The sequence below is a fragment of the Staurois parvus genome, unplaced genomic scaffold, assembly GCF_062004578.1.
Source record: "Staurois parvus isolate SC_StPar_1 unplaced genomic scaffold, SC_StPar_1.0 ptg000311l, whole genome shotgun sequence".
Taxonomy (NCBI): domain Eukaryota; kingdom Metazoa; phylum Chordata; class Amphibia; order Anura; family Ranidae; genus Staurois; species Staurois parvus.
Genome location: NW_028318107.1, coordinates 1,401,954 through 1,418,963, shown reverse-complemented (window position 1 = coordinate 1,418,963; position 17,010 = coordinate 1,401,954). Strand labels below are relative to the sequence as shown.

Here is a 17,010-nt window from a genome sequence, read left to right as displayed (position 1 = left end):
ACTACCTGAAGAAGGACCCTTCTGTTTTGCAGTCTAGATCAGTGGTCTTCAAGGTGCAGCCCTTTGCTTGCTTTCACTGAGCCATTGGAGCACTATTTCATTCACTGACACCAAGGAAGGGGCACAATTCCTCCCAATAACACCAACGATGGGGAAAAGTGCCTCCCAATGACACCAAAAATGAGGCCCAATGACACCAATGATGGGACACAATGACACCAATAATGGGGCACAATTCCTCCCAATGACACCAACAATGGGGCCCAATGACACCAATGATGGGGAACAATTTTTGCTAATGACATAAACAATGGAGCAAAACTCCTACCAATGACACCAATGATGGTGCACTACTCCTACCAATGATACCTATGATGGGACACAATTCCTACCAATGACAGCAATGGTGAGGCACAATGACACCAATGATGGGGTGCAATTCCTCCCAAGGGCAACAATAATGGCGCACAATTTCTATCAATGACTCTAACAGCGGGGACCAATGACACAAATGATGGGGCACTATTTCTTTCACTGACACCAAAGATGAGGCATTGTTTACTCCAACTGATACTGGGACATTTTCCACTCCCAATGGCCACAGTGCATCCCCTAAAGACTGAAGGAAAGTAAACTGGCTCTTTTTTTTAGAAATTTTGGAGACCCCTGCTTTAGATGATAAGACTTGGGGCTCAGCATGTCACATGGCCAGGGATTTAGATTTTTAAAAAGGCACATTTAGATTAGGTCTCATGCACACTGGATATTTTTAAAGCTGCTCTTAGGGACATTTGGCGTTTTTTTTTTCTGCCTCTAATTGTGCCTAAATACCTCTAGCGTTTTCTGTGCCGATACACCATTGCCAGGAGGAAAAGCTTCTAGAGAAGATGGTCAAAGCATCCAGTGTGCATGAGGGCTTAGGTTTTTTTTTCTGCTGCAGCAATTATTTAGGGATGATGGGATATGTCTGTCACATGACAGAATGCCTAGGCTCTGGCTATGGTCGCAATATCAGAAAACATACATAAAAAGTCCATAGAGTCCATGGCATGAGCACTACATAGTGGCAGCTCCCCATAGGATGAAGCAATAGTCTGTGGAAATATAAAAAGAAACACAAGGGGGCGCCAGCCTAAGTTTATTAAAATGAGCCAAATTACTACTCACAACTGAGGTAAGTATATGGGCGTGTATCGGGTCCCAAAAGGACATATGCAAGGGCTGGCTTGTGTCCACTGGGCCCAGGCACTGAAGGTCTGGTTTAACGTGGGCCGTCAGTCGGGAACTCCATAACCACTGTGGAATGCACGGAAGACTGGGCCGGAGGCAACATCCAATAGGAATGCGAGGACGAGTCAGGTGACGCGTTTCAAAGCTTCCATTTTTTCTTCAGACCAATACAAGCTGAAGTAAGAGATGCGCCACTGAAAATCAATTCCCTTGCATAGTGTATAAGAAATGTATACATGTAATCCACGAATCAATTGTATTGCCTCTGGCAAAGTCTTCTGTGCATTCCACAGTGGTTATGGAGTTCCCAACTGATGACCCACATTTACACCAGACCTTCGGTGCTCGGGCTCCAGTGGACACACACCGGCCCCTGCATATGTCCTTTTGGGACCCGATAAACACCCATTGAAAGTAGGTAGGTGGTCTTTTTCCTTTATTCCATGGGGGCCCCCTCCAGATACCAACAGTCACCTCAGTTGCGATTGCAAACACTTCAGTTTTATTGGCATAACATCCGGGTTATTATACTGTAGTCTTCGGGCAAACACACCCTCAGACCATCCAATCAAATACATGGACATTTTTTTACCTTAACTCAATTATTTGTATGAGGTTTGCATTTACACTCTTCTGCTTTATCTATCATACCATATCTGGTCTAACGCCCAGACCATGGCTGTAATCTGACCCAACGCCCAGACCATGACTGTAATCTGACCCAACACCCAAGACCATGACTGTAATCTGACCCAACGCCCAGACCATGGCTGTAATCTGACCCAACGCCCAGACCATGACTGTAATCTGACTCAACACCCAAGACCATGACTGTAATCTGACCCAACGCCCAAGACCATGACTGTAATCTGACCCAACACCCAAGACCATGACTGTAATCTGACTCAACACCCAAGACCATGACTGTAATCTGACCCAACGCCCAGACCATGGCTGTAATCTGACCCAACACCCAAGACCATGACTGTAATCTGACCCAATGCCCAAGACCATGGTTGTAATCTGACCCAACACCCAAGACCATGGCTGTAATCTGACCCAACACCCAAGACCATGGCTGTAATCTGACCCAACGCCCAAGACCATGACTGTAATCTGACCCAACGCCCAAGACCATGACTGTAATCTGACCCAACGCCCAAGACCATGACTGTAATCTGACCCAACGCCCAAGACCATGACTGTAATCTGACCCAACGCCCAAGACCATGACTGTAATCTGACCCAACACCCAAGTTGTGGTTAAAACTTTTCAGAAATGACAGTAAACCTTATCTGTTTTTTGTAAAGTTTGCAAAAACACTTATTTCTACATGAAGCTGGCATAGACAGTTTTGTTTAGTGTGTACAAATGTCATATATATACTGTATATGTTAAACTAGCATCTTGTATTAGTGTATACAAAATGGATTCAGTTCTATTCCATTTAATCCTTTCACCCATGTACTTACCTCAGTTGTGAGTAGTAATTTGGCTAATTTTAATAAACTTGTATTTTATACTGCACTTAGGCTGGCGCCCCCTTGTGTTTCTTTTTATCTGGATATGTTAGAAACACTGGTGGGATCTTGGAGCAACGTTTACTATTTATGGGAGAGAGAAAAGATTTCTATCAGCATTTGGGGAAAGGTCCAATTCTGATTTTTGGAAAGGTCTGTTCTGATTTGCTATGTTTGATCACCCCCTACTATTTTTTGCAGTACTTTTCCAGACATGGGAACCCTAAAATAGCCTTTTCCTACCATAGGGAAATCGACTGATCCAGCTTTGTTTTGCCAGAGCTTCCAGCCTCTCATATTCCTTTGTTGTAGCTTCTTTTTCAGTTTCTAATATTAACTCATTAACTGTAAATTCATGTGCAAATTTCAGAAGGAACTTCCTGCGTTCTATACGTTCTTTCATTGGATTCCTTGGTTCCCTTAGACGGAATGTTACATCTTTCAAAGCATTCACGATCACATTCTGGATATCATTGCACCGCCCCCGAGTCTTTATGTGGTCCTCGGGGGTGTAGTTCTCAATGGACAACATCACTTCTGCTCCGATAGTTTTAAACTTTCTTTCCAGATCTTTGCAGGATACACTTAACTTGTGTGTAAGGACAACAAGAGGAACGACACCTGTCATTATAATAAAAGTAAGAATTTTCAGAAGATAAAGTCAACTTTCAAGTGCTCAGTACCTATAACTCAGAGATAATGTCATTTATTACAAAAAAAGCTTCCATTTTATTAAAAATGCATATGATTTTTAGATCTAAAAGGCAAAGTAGTTGTCTACATTTATTAAGAATACGTATTTCATTTGAGCATTCAGCAAGAAATGTTCTTCTCTACATCTGTGTCAATGTTAACAAGTTTTTCTCCAGCAAATGGCTTCCTACCAATCATAGGTCAGCACAGGACTTGAGGTCAGTCAACAGCCATCATGCTACACTGAAATCAGCATTGATCTGACCCTATGTTTACTGCACTCGGGGACAATTATTTAACTGATGCAAGGAGTGAAGTGTCATTGTTAAGGATTATCACAAGCAGGGGCGGACTGACAACTCATGGGGCCCCCAGGCAATAGGGGATCATGGGGCCCCTATGTCCTTGCCCACACCCAAAGCACACACAAAAAAAAGCCTATAAAAGGTACCAGGGGCATTTCTTGGGGCTCCCTACTGACCCGGGCCCTCGGGCAGTGCCCAAGTGCTCGAATGGTCAGCCCGCCACTGATCACAAGTACACTGAGGAGTGAAGATTATAGCACAAATGTGCAAACAGATCTATGTCCCAAGGAGAGTAGTCATGGAATATTATGGACTGGCTCAGGTGCAGTTCCAAGACACTTTAGTGCAGCACCTTTTAAGTAACTAAAGATTCTCTACAGCAACAGACATAGACAGCAGAGGGCGCTTCTGAGTGTAGTGGTTATTAATCGCTTCCCTGCTGCCATATAGCAGAAGTACTGATACAGGGCGGCAGGGCTGCACAGAGTCACGGATATATACATGGTTTTGCATGTCCGGGTGCACACCACTGCTCTACCTGCGCCACCATTGCCAGCTACAGCTATCAATCACCGGGTCCCAGCCGGAGATCCTTGCCGATTCCCAACACTGACAATGGAAAGGTCTGTATGTAAACAATACAGATCACTCCCCTGTCAGCACGCTGCTGCTTTGTATTGCTCTGCATAGAAGAGCAATACAAAGCAGCATGCCTCCACAGTAAAACACACACACACAGCGCACATAGTAAAGCAGAACACAGTTAACCCTTTGATCACCCCAGAGTTAACCCCTTCCTGCCCAGTGTCTCTAGTACAGTGTCAGTGCTTTTTATTAGCACGAATCACTGTATTAGTGTCACTGGGGATGTCAGTGGCAGTTAGTCAGTCCCCCCCCCCCCCCAGTATCAGAATGCCCTCAACAGTCCTGCTATAAGTCGCTGATCGCCGCCATCACTAGTATCTCTTTAGGCGCACCCTGAAAACCCATCTCTTCAGGGAAGCCTACCCCACCCTCACCTAACAACCATTCTCCTCCACTCCTCCTACCACTCCATCCCCCACAGCCACTTCCTCCTGTACCACTATCCCCTTCCTCCTAGATTGTAAGTTTCAAAGAGCAGGGCCCTTGAACCCCTCGTGTTTTGTTTCTGTATTGTCTCATGTTCTGTCCCCAACTATAATGACCAGCGCTGAGCAAACCTTTTAGAGCTATATAAATACTGTATAATAATAATCTAAAAAAACCGCAGTATATATACCGCCATTTGTAAACGCTATAACTTTCACGTAAACCAATTAATTTACACGTATTGGGATTTTCTTTAGCAAAGACATGGAGCAGAATACATTTTGGCCTAAATTTATGACAACATCAAAAATAAAAAACACAGAGGATATCAAATACCACCTAAAGAAAGCTCCATTTGTGGGAAAAAAAGAATGTAAATTTAATTTGGGTGCAGTGTTGCATGACCGCCCAATTGTCAGTTAATGTAACACAGCGCTGTATCGCAAAAAAATGGCTTGGTCAGAAAGGGGGGAAATCCTCTGGAGGGCAAGGAATTCAATACATTTCTTTAAGTAGATATTTGGCAATTTATATGATACACATGGGGATAACTGCCATGTAAGTGTAGACACACATATGTTAGCCTCTGGGGCAAGGGCGTACTGACAACTCATGGGGCCCCCGGGCAATAGGGGATCACGGGGCCCCTGTGTCCTTGCCCAAACTCAAAAAAGCCTATGAAAAAGGTACCAGGGGCATCTTATGGGGCCCTCTACTGACCCCGGGCCCTCGGGCAGTGCCCAAGTTTCCAATTGGTCAGTCCGCCCCTGCTCTGGGGGTGAATTTTCTTACAGCAGGAGACTCATTCCTCAAGTAATTCTAGTATCTGGATTTGTGGTAAAATGGATGAGCCTGCCTTCAATGGAAGCCAAGGGGAGCAAACTAAGTGAAGCAGTACAGAAAAGGAAGATGCACTTTGGTATTGGCAACTCCCAGATAAAGGTGGATAAGTGCCTTGTGACAACATGGATGAGTCAGCCTCACACAGGTCTCCCAGCTCCTCCTGAAACAGGAAGGCCAGGCTGGGTTCCACAGCGCCTAGGTTCCTGTAGATGTAATGGGAGCCTTGGAGAGCAAAGGAGGAGCAGTAGTCGGTCAGCGGTGGTCCTCTTTTGCTCTCCAAGGCTTCAGTTGCCATTTACAGGAACCTAGCTGATGTGGAGCCAAACCTGGCCTTCCTGTTTCCGGTTTTGCTAAGAGACTGACAGACCAGTGGGAGGCCAACTCATCCATGTTACCACAAGCCCAGATGATGGAATTCCTTTGAAGAAGCCTGACCTGCTGTGATAAGATTCACCTCCAGAGGCTGACATACAGTACGTGTGTTTACACTCACATGCCAGTTATCCCCCATGTGTATTATGTAAGTTCTATATCAAAAGAATAGACAGGTGCATGGAATATGCAGTCCACATAGTCTAATCCACATAGTCTTTTAGATAGATGAATATGGGATCCAAAATCTGACGGGAGGGTAGACAGTCTAAATACCAGGGCAAGCTGTGGTAGAGTGAAGCAAAAACTCTAGATTGGAGGGAGAGAACACAGAGCCTCTAATTGTAGATTGTATGACAGCTTTAATGATTAAAACTGTAAGTTTAACAACTCAGATCTACAAAATGACAGACAGGTTCATATGGGAAAGTTTGCAGAGCGCCTCATAGCCAGATGGTGGAACTGCAGTGAGAATTTCAGTGAGAATGGATGACGGCTGGTAAGCAGGAAGCGCTGGAGAGATGGAGAAGCACCTGGTGGTAAAGCTTGGTCACTGGAGAGTCCAGAGGGTCAGCGTCAGTGTCTGACATCATAGGAATGCAACACGTTTCTGAGCATGCGCAGGGTCCGATGTGGACCAACACGCTCCTTCTTCAAGCATCTTCTCAAGCTTCATGAAGGAGCACACTGGTCCACATGCTCAGAAACACGTTGCAATCCCACGACTTCTGACGCTGATGTCGACGCTCCGAACTCTCCAGGCTTTACCACCAGGTGTTTCTCCACTGATACCAATGATGGGGCACTACTCCTCCCACTGACACCAATGATGGGGTACTATTCCTCCCACTGATACCAATGATGAGGCACTATTCCTCCCACTGATACCAATGATGGGGCACTATTCCTCCCACTGATACCAATGATGGGGCACTATTCCTCCCACTGACACCAATGATGGGGCACTACTTCTCCCACTGACACCAATGATGGGACACTATTCCTCCCACTGATACCAATGATGGGGCACTATTCCTCCCACTGACACCAATGATGGGACACTATTCCTCCCACTGACACCAATGATGGGGCACTATTCCTCCCACTGATACCAATGATGGGGCACTATTCCTCCCACTGATACCAATGATGGGGCACTATTCCTCCCACTGACACCAATGATGGGACACTATTCCTCCCACTGACACCAATGATGGGGCACTATTCCTCCCACTGATACCAATGATGGGACACTATTACTCCCACTGACACCAATGATGGGACACTATTCCTCCCACTGATACCAATGATGGGACACTATTCCTCCCACTGACACCAATGATGGGGCACTATTCCTCCCACTGATACCAATGATGAGGCACTATTCCTTCCACTGATACCAATGATGGAGCACTATTCCTCCCACTGACACCAATGATGGGGCACTATTCCTCCCACTGATACCAATGATGAGGCACTATTCCTCCCACTGATACCAATGATGGAGCACTATTCCTCCCACTGACACCAATGATGGGGCACTATTCCTTCCACTGATACCAATGATGGAGCACTATTCCTACAACTGATACCAATGATGGGGTACTATTCCCCCCACTGATACCAATGATGGGACACTATTCCTCCCACTGATACCAATGATGGGGCACTATTCCTCCCACTGACACCAATGATGGGGCACTATTCCTCCCACTGACACCAATGATGGAGCACTATTCCTACAACTGATACCAATGATGGGGTACTATTCCTTCACAGATACCAATGATGGGGCATTATTCCTCCCACTGATACCAATGATGGAGCACTATTCCTACAACTGATACCAATGATGGGGTACTATTCCCCCCACTGATACCAATGATGGAGCACTATTGCTCCCACTGATACCAATGATGGGGTACTACTCCCCCCACTGATACAAATGATGGGGCACTATTCCTCCCACTGATAACAATGATAGGGCACTATTCTTCCCACTGACACCAATGATGGGGCACTATTCCTCCCACTGACACCAATGATGGGGCACTATTCTTCTTATTGATACCAATGATGGGGCACTATTCATCCCACTGATACCAATGATGGGGCACTATTCCTCCCACTGATACCAATGATGGGGCACTATTCCTCCCATTGATACCAATGATGGGGCACTATTCCTCCCACTGATACCAATGATGGGTCACTATTCCCCCCACTCCTTCCAGTCATGGGGAATTTTTTACTGACACCAGGACTTTTTCTACTTTTGCTGGCCACAGTCTGGCCCCCTTAAAGATTGAAGGACAGTAAACTGGTCCTTTGTTTAGAATATAGACCTCTGTTCTAAATGATTAGAGAGATACATAGAATTGCATATGGTTAAAAAAAACAAAACCAATTAAAGAATGCTTATCTTAACACAAACATATATTATATTGTAGCTTACCAGTCCATAAACATCGTATCTGCATTTATTTTCTTTTTTAATGCTCTTTTTTTAATTTTCTGTTTCAATATATTATTATTATTATTATTATTATTATTATATTGAAAGAAAACACAATGCACAGCAACACAAATTAACTTCAAACATCTGATTTTTTTTGTCTGAAAAGGAGCAGCGTTGCCACCCTAGGCTGCTCTCCTGATTTGGAGTACAAATACTTCCTCCTTTCCTCATCTCAGCAAAAAGTGGGATGTCATATGTAGCGCTACCCTCGTGAAAGCCGCTGTATAGTGGGTTTCCCTAAGCCTCTCTCCGCAAAGCCTGGCTTTTTTCACACAGACTTGCATCCAAAGACCAGTCAGTGGGCTTGGTTTTGTTATTTTGTTAGGGGAAATCAATTTGGATAGGGAAAGAGAGATTATGGAATGCTCTATTTGGCTTCAATCAGTGGATGGGGGACACTTCCTTCCTTCCCATATACAAAGGCAGATCCTGAACTGTTCTTTTCCTGAAAGCCGTCAGTCGTTGTGGATCAGTAGCAGCTGCCCTTTGTGGGTGAGGAGCTGGCAGCCCCTCAAAAATCAGCTTAGCTTTTCATAGTTGTCTCCCCTGTAGAGCTGCTCCCAGCTTCAGAGCCTGCAACCATTATCAGCCCTCCTGGCTTCTCAAAAGTCCTCCCTGGACAAGGATACAGGGTTAGCCCAGCGCTGTCCTTAGAAAGCTGACTACATGTGGCAATCTTTCCCTTTGTGGATCCCAGAGTGTGCTGTTGTACTCACACTGTCCTCTTTGCTTCCTGTTGCTCCAGATCTTGATTCCATTCATTCCTCACTGCTGAATGTATCCTCCTGAGCCAGCCCAAGCCAAGCCTGGAGGCCCCCTCCCCCCAGACCTAGGGGACCCCTCCCAGGCACTGGCAGTCTCTTCAACACTCCATCTTCCACCTGATTTCTTTATCAGTCCAACTCTCGCATATTTATGGGTCAGTCCACCATTCTACCAGGTCCCCAAAACCTGGGATTGTGCGGACTTCCATGGACCTGCAGATCAGGTCTCCACCCCTTCCTGCTTACCAATTTCTGGAAGGTTCTATGGTCCTCCAGAGTCAGGAGAAAGAGATAGAGCCAAAACCTGTTGAGTCATCCAGCTGACCTGCAATAACCCGACCTCAATCATATGACTCACCCAACTACCATGAAATATACACAATGATTTTACCTGCAGCACACTACACTATTCTAGTAGCGCACTAGAGCGTGCTACATATAGAAAAATCCCTTGGAAAAAACATCAAAAGTTCAGGTAATTTCCATTTCTGGGAGGATTAACAGGTGTTTTCAGTACTGGCAGAAAATGTTCTTAGTCCAAAAAAAAAAATCCGCCCAGGCTCACTAGGGGGCCCCATGAAATGGCCCTGGTACCTTTTATAGGATTTTTTGGGTGTGCTTTGAGTGTGGGCAAAGACACAGGGGCCCCATGATCCCCTATTGCCTGGGGGCCCTTTTAGTTGTCAGTCCACCCCTGGTCACAGCTTCCTGGGCCTCCTCCTCCTCTCATTGTAGGTATATCACCACCTCTGGGAGATATAATAATGTAAGGAAAGGGGATGTAGGTGTGAGTGCAGAGTTTTTTTTTTTAGAAGTACTACATTGACAAGACCTGTGTGTATGTTTTCTGGTATGAAAATTAATGTTTCATTATTTAATACTTTTTCTCTTTTACAAATATCTTGGCTTATAAAGAGAAGCAGCACTACTATCAATCATTTTTAGAATGCTTTTTGTTCAAGTCGTTTTTGCAGCGAAAATCATGTGTTTTCATCAAGCTGTCATAGGTCTGCTTCAGCCGTAGGACAGGAATTGCACGATGGTTCTCTGAGACTGTTCCTGTTCTCACTGATACAAAACTATCCCGCCACTGATGAGTTTTTATACAGTTGTATCCAGGGGTGGACTGACAACTCATGGGGCCCCCGGGTATAGGGGATCATGGTGCCTCTGTGTCCTCGCCCAAACTCAAACCACACCCATAAAAGCCTATGAAAGGTATCGGGGGCATCTCATGGGGCCCCCTACTGACCCCGGGCCCTTGGGCAGTGCCCGTGTACTCAAATGGTCATTCCAGCCCTGGTTGTATCATCTGAGGAATGACACTCCTAATTCTAATAGGAAAACACCTGATGTTGTGTCTCTGCAGCTTGCTGATTGAAACTATCCCGCCACTGATGAGTTCTTATACAGTTGTATCATCTGAGGAGTGACATGTCGCAAACGTGCGTACCAGAGACTGACGCAGTCTGCCATTTTGTTAAGAATCTCCATTTTCTCCCCTCATTCTCCCTCCCCCCTCACTCTGAGAGGCACAGTGACAGTGTATGTGTGATTTAAAAAATGTCACAGGAGGTTCATAGGAGCTATAAAGGCCCCCCAGGGAGCCGAGGCCTAGCTGTGGGAGAACCTGTGCCATTTCACACCTCGGAAGAGATAAGGTAAGCTTTCCCAATGGTTGAAAGAGATTCTGACCTAATAAACCTAACTCAGCTTAGGTGACAGAATCAGATAACACTTCTCAAAATCCATTTTTCCCCTATGTCTTATATCTTGGAATATGAGAGACTTACATAAGAATCAGACATATCGTCAGATGGACGATGAGCAGGTGAACAGTTTGATGGGTCACTTGCCTTGTCTCGGACACACAGGAAAGCAGAAAAATAGATCTCATGAACCGTTCAGTGCACACTTTCATAATTCATATCTACTCAATCCTCAGACTTGTCTGCATAATAATCTACCCGCGGGTGGAATGCCTCTTGTGCAGATGGACAGTTATAGGCCAAAATATGAGTTAAGGGAGTTTTTGCTCTAGTTGAGGAATCCACCCATATCTCCACGCCCTAAGCTGAGAATGGTCCTTGACTGCAGAGCCACCCCCTGCTGGGGACTACAAAACAGGCTGTCAGGCCTAAGATAAAAAAGTTGAAGACGTCTCCCATTTTAACATCAATACCACCTGGGGGAGACCCGTGCCCCTTCTGCTCAAAAACTTGATCTGCTTACCTCCAAGGCTTAATGGCAAGTAACTTAACCCTTTCACCTCTCTCTGTTATCTCTTTTGCTGTGCTGTTATTCTCTGTATATTTATATATATATCTTAGTTACATCTTTTCTGTAAATATTTTTATTGCACCCGTTTGACCTTTTAATAATAAATCTTTCTTTCTGAAAGTGTTGAACTGTTTCTATAGCTCTTAATTGCAATTTACAAATTCCTGCCTCTAAAGAGAACGCTACTGTTTGTTTAACCCTCTGTATAACCGGCCTGTGTTATGCAGAAGATTATTTCAATCATTATAGTGTTATTGCTGATATAGCCGAGTTTCCTCTTTCTCTGACAAAAAGGAGGTGGTGGCAGTGTGAAGGGTTAATTGAGTAATTAATCTGACCCAGTAACAATCGATTCAGGCTGCTGGTACATCGATTGTGGTCCATTAGCTGGAAAATCGTTGTGCAGGGTGCAGCTGGGTGTGGCATTGTTACGCACGTCACATCGCGGTTTTAGATTGGCTAGTCCTTCAGTCATGAGTTTGGTGAGAAGGTCTGTGGTCTGATGCCGCAATCGTCACGTATTGGATGTCACGATCGTGGGATCATCACATGTTGGTGATAGCGATCTTGTGATCGTGACATGACACTCCTAATTCTAGTAGGAAAAGACTGGATGTGTCTTGTGTCTCTGCAGCTTGCTGATTGAAACTATCCTGCCACTGATGAGTTTTTACACAGCTATATCTTTTGAGGGATGACGTTACCTGTCATTTTTTTGCAGTCCAGGAAAAATCTTTTCACGTCTTTTACTTCATGGTCTGGAAATGTACGCTTTGCACTAGAAAGACAAAAACAAAAAAACAAAACAAAGTTTAATTTCCTCAACCACTTAAAGTGTTACTAAACCCACAACAGTACAATCAGTCTGTAGATGCAGCAAAGCATGCTGGTTATACTCACTGTGGAACCTAAGGGGTTCATCCTCTGCATTGTTTAACGCTGTTTCATCCTGTCTTCTCTGATCCTCCCCTTTTTCTATTGCCCATCCCCCTTATCTCCTGCTAAGACATATCATGTGGAGACACTCTGCACATGCTCAGTTTGATGTGTATTGATAGAGAGGTTTTTATTTTTTCTTGGGAGAGTACAGTCCAGACAGCATCACTTCTGCATCCTCCTAGAGGAGAATGAAAACTCCTCCTGAAAGCCTTAACGAGTGCTCTGCTGAACACTGATAGAGGTCACAAGACTGCAATATACTGCTGATGAGAAAAGGTATTTAGCAGTTTATATTTATTAAAATAATTGCATTTCCATGTTCTGTGTACTGTGGGAGACCAGATATAGTGAATGCAGGGTCCGGGAAGAGCGGATATAGTGAATGCGGGGTCCGGGGAGAGCGGATATAGTGAATGCGGGGTCCGGGCAGAGTGGATATAGTGAATGCAGGGTCCGGGGAGAGCGGATATAGTGAATGCAGGATCCGGGGAGAGCGGATATAGTGAATGCAGGGTCCGGGGAGAGCGGATATAGTGAATGCGGGGTCCGGGGAGAGCGGATATAGTGAATGCGGGGTCCGGGGAGATCGGATATAGTGAATGCGGGGTTCGGGGAGAGCAGATATAGTGAATGTGGGGTCCGGGGAGAGTGGATATAGTGAATGCAGGATACGGGGAGAGCGGATATAATGAATGCAGGGTTCGGGGAGACTAGATATAGTAAATGCAGGGTCCGGGGAGAGTGGACATAGTGAATGCGGCGTCCGGGGAGAGCGGATATAGTTAATGCGGGGTCCGGGGAGAGCGGATCTAGTGAATGTGGGGTCCGGGGAGAGAGGATATAGTGAATGCAGGGTCCGGGGAGAACGGATATAGTGAATGCAGGGTCCGGGGAAAGTAGATATAGTGAATGTGGGGTCTGGGGAAAGCAGATATAGTGAATGCAGGGTCCAGGGACACCAGATATAGTGAATGCATGGTCTGCGGGGAGAGCAGATATAGTGAATGCAGGGTCCGGGGAGAGCGGATATAGTGAATGCGGGGTCCGAGGAGAGCGGATATCAAGGCACATTGAGGAAGATTTCTGCCAGATCCATGCATCGGATCAAGAGAGCAGCTGCTAAAATCCCATTACATAGCAGCAAACAGATATTTGAAGCTGCTGGTGCCTCTGGAGTCCCACGGACATCAAGGTGTAGAGTCCTCCAGAGTCCTGCAACTGTGCATAAACCTTCTATTCGGCCACCACTAACCAATGCTCACAAGCAGAAACGGCTGCATTGGGCAGAAAAATACATGAAGACTCATTTTCAAACAGTCCTGTTCACTGATGAGTGCCGTGCAACCCTGGATGGTCCAGATGGATGGAGTAGTGGATGGTTTGTGGACGGCCACCCTGTTCCCACAAGGCTGCGACGTCAGCAAAGCGGTGGTGGAGTCATGTTTTGGGCCGGAATCATGGGAACAGAGCTGGTCGGCCCCTTTAGGGTCCCTGAAGGTGTAAAGATGACCTCTGCAAAGTATGTGGAGTTTCTGACTGACCACTTTCTTCCCTGGTACAGAAGTAAGAATTATGCTTTCCGTAATAAAATCATCTTCATGCATGACAATGCACCATCTCATGCTGCAAAGAATACCTCTGCATCAATGGCTGCTATGGGGATAAAAGGAGAGAAAGTCATGGTGTGGCCTCCATGACCTAATTCCTATTGAGAACCTTTGGAGCATCCTCAAGCAAAAGATCTATGAGGGTGGGAGGCAGTTTACATCCAAACAGCAGCTCTGGGAGGCTATTCTGACATCTTGCAAACAAATTCCAGCAGAAACTGTCCGAAAACTGCCAAGTTCAATGGATGCCAGACTTGTGATCTGCTATCAGATAAGGGCTCCTATGTTACAATGTAACGTGACCGCTTCAAATGTTTAAAATGTTGTTAAAAGTTTGATTGAAATAGCTTTTGTTTTCAGTAAATTTGCTGCAAACACAACAAATGACAATTTTCAGTTCTTTACAACCTATAAAGTGTTTGGAAACTTCCTGTGCGGAATAATCCGGAACACAAATCCTGTTATCATTAGGAGGTTTGTTCAATAAAATGTGAATTGTACTCTTCTAGTTGTAACCTGAGAATTCTGCCGACTGTTATTTACATCAATTATTGAGGGAAATGAGAACAATATCATCTGCATAATAATTTGGAACACGGTGTGTATATATATATATATATATACATATATATATGTATGTATATATATATATTTTTTTTTTAACTATATACCTAGTTACAGTCCTAGAAAGCAGTATACATCTTACATAATACATCAGTTAATATTTTATAACAATTTATGTAGAACTCTCCATGTGTCCATACCTGTAAACAAATACGGGGACAATAAAATCGGTGTAGTTTGGTGTCAGGTCAGAATCCTCCAACTGGGACATTATCTGATCAAAGTCATTAGTCAGCTCCACTTCCTTATCCAAGGGGAGAAAATTACCTGGAAATCACAACAGACAAAAATGAGCAAATGGGTTACAGGAACTATATGACTGCTATTCACTACAACGTCAGGCTTTGGGGTCAGTTTAGTAAAGAGTGATCACTTTGCAAAGTCAATTGTCTCACTCACTTTAGTAAAGAAGGAGAAGCTAAATGAACAATTAATTTTGCTAAAAATACGCAATCATGTGCAAAAAAAAAAAAGAAAAAAATCTGATTTTTGTTTACACATAACTGGATGGTTGAAGTCAGTGCAGATTTACTATATTCACTCAGCTAAGTGCAAATTGGGGCTTGGTGAACGAGGTGAAGCTGTGATGTTTTCAGTCATCCAATCATGTGCAGGCAACTTTATTTTCAATGTATTCTTGTTTCATATTTTACTTTCCTTGAACATGATTGGGCTTTCTTTGCAAGGTCAATGTTTACTTAGTCTCTCCTTATTTACCAAGATAAGGGAAAATTCACTTTGCTTCTTCAGTAAGTTACCCTCACCGTCATATTATCAGGTTTATATCATAGTTATCAGTCTTTGCTGTTGTTACTGTTTTTTTTTACACCAAACTTCTAATTAGAAATGCTGTATGACATAAAAGACCACCTTTGATGTCAGAGGTTTTGTTGAAAATGTTAGAAACAATTGAGTCCTGTCCGTGATACTTTTTTTATTTGCACTAACATACAATTTTGAGGACAAGCTTTCAGGGTATGTCCCCTTCCAGTACTCGTTGAAAATGTTTGAAGCTTTATGACTTTCTATTCAACACTACAAAGTGGCAGCAAAGTTAACTAGGTTTTCAGGCAACAGAATAAATAAAATATAAACATGTTTTCCCAAACACTGTTTCTCTTCCAAGCAGGGCAGACTGACAACCCATGGGGCCCCCGGGCAATAGGGGATCATGGGGCCCCTGTGTCCTTGCCCAAACTCAAAAAAACCCATGAAAAGGTACCAGGGGCATCTCCTGGGGCCCCCTACTGACCCCGGGCCCTCGGGCAGTGCCCGAGTTTCCAAATGGTCAGTCCGCCCCTTGCTTCCAAGCATAGTAGGAAAAAAATTACCTAGTTGTGCATAAGCAACCATCTCCTCGTTTTCCTTCTTTTTTCCGAACCCTCTGTTGTCCACTATAGTGATGGTATCAGTAAGTATATAGGAGTTTCTCCTCGTTGTGATAATTTCATCAGTTGATCCAGTTGTGGCATGGGTCTGGAATAGATTTTTTCCAAGGGTGTAGATGCAGGAGTTGACAAAAGCCGATTTGCCATGACCGGCATAACCAAACAGCTGCAGGAGCACCCTGGTGTATGTCTGGTCCTCTGAGGAACCTCCTGGAAGATGAAAATCCAGGATGAATTGCTTGTTGTCTACGGTGTCCATTGCCGGAGAGATTTTCAGGTCTCTGCTAAATTCTGTAAGTAAATTCCACAGCTGGCTCTTTATATAGCTCGTAACAATTTACTTTCACATTCGTTATGTTTCAGAAGGGGGGGAAGTGTGCCTAAATGTTTTTCCACAATGTGGATTCCTTTCTGCAGAAACATAACAAAATACCACAAATGGAAACTGTGTTCTGCCTTTATATGTTCTACAGAAACATTCACATTTATTGGGGTTGATTTAGTAAACCTGGAGAGTGCAGAATTGGGTGCAGCTCTGCATGGCAGCCAGTCAGCCTCTAACTTTGACTTGTTCCATTAAAGTGTTTGTAAAGGTTTTTTTATACCATTCTATGTATGAAGGTAAAACACCTTCTGTGTGCAGCATCCCGTCCATCCCCCCTAATACTCACCTAAGCTCCCTCTTGATCCAACCGTGTGCACTGGAGTCTTGGCTATCCCGGAACTCCTTCTTCTCAATGGCTGAGACAGAAGCAGGAGCCATTGGCTCCCACAGCTGTCAATTACAGCCAGTGAACCAATGAGAAGAGAGAGGGGGTGAGGTCAAGCCACGTCTCTGTGTGTGAATGGACACAT

General features: G+C 44.5%; 1 protein-coding gene across 1 annotated transcript; it reads right to left on the bottom strand.

Annotated features, from left to right (window-relative positions):
- Positions 1-411: 411 nt before the first annotated feature.
- LOC149457626 (uncharacterized) lies at positions 412-16,476 on the bottom strand. The gene is made up of 4 exons (XM_089683483.1): positions 16,099-16,476; positions 14,908-15,034; positions 12,302-12,375; positions 412-3,372 (listed from the first exon to the last, which is right to left on the bottom strand). The coding sequence occupies exons 1-4, from the start codon at positions 16,412-16,414 to the stop codon at positions 2,975-2,977; spliced, it is 915 nt and encodes a 304-aa protein (XP_089539609.1). The 5' UTR covers positions 16,415-16,476; the 3' UTR covers positions 412-2,974.
- Between the last annotated feature and the right edge of the window lie 534 nt (positions 16,477-17,010).

Excerpts from the sequence above, each read along its gene's own strand:
- LOC149457626 (XM_089683483.1), bottom strand. The coding sequence starts at position 16,414 with ATGGACACCGTAGACAACAAGCAATTCATCCTGGATTTTCATCTTCCA. Across the intron at positions 15,035-16,098 it reads GGTTGCTTATGCACAACTAG|GTAATTTTCTCCCCTTGGAT; the intron begins GTAATTTTTTTC and ends TGTGATTTCCAG. Across the intron at positions 3,373-12,301 it reads GGACTGCAAAAAAATGACAG|GTGTCGTTCCTCTTGTTGTC; the intron begins GTAACGTCATCC and ends TTATAATGACAG.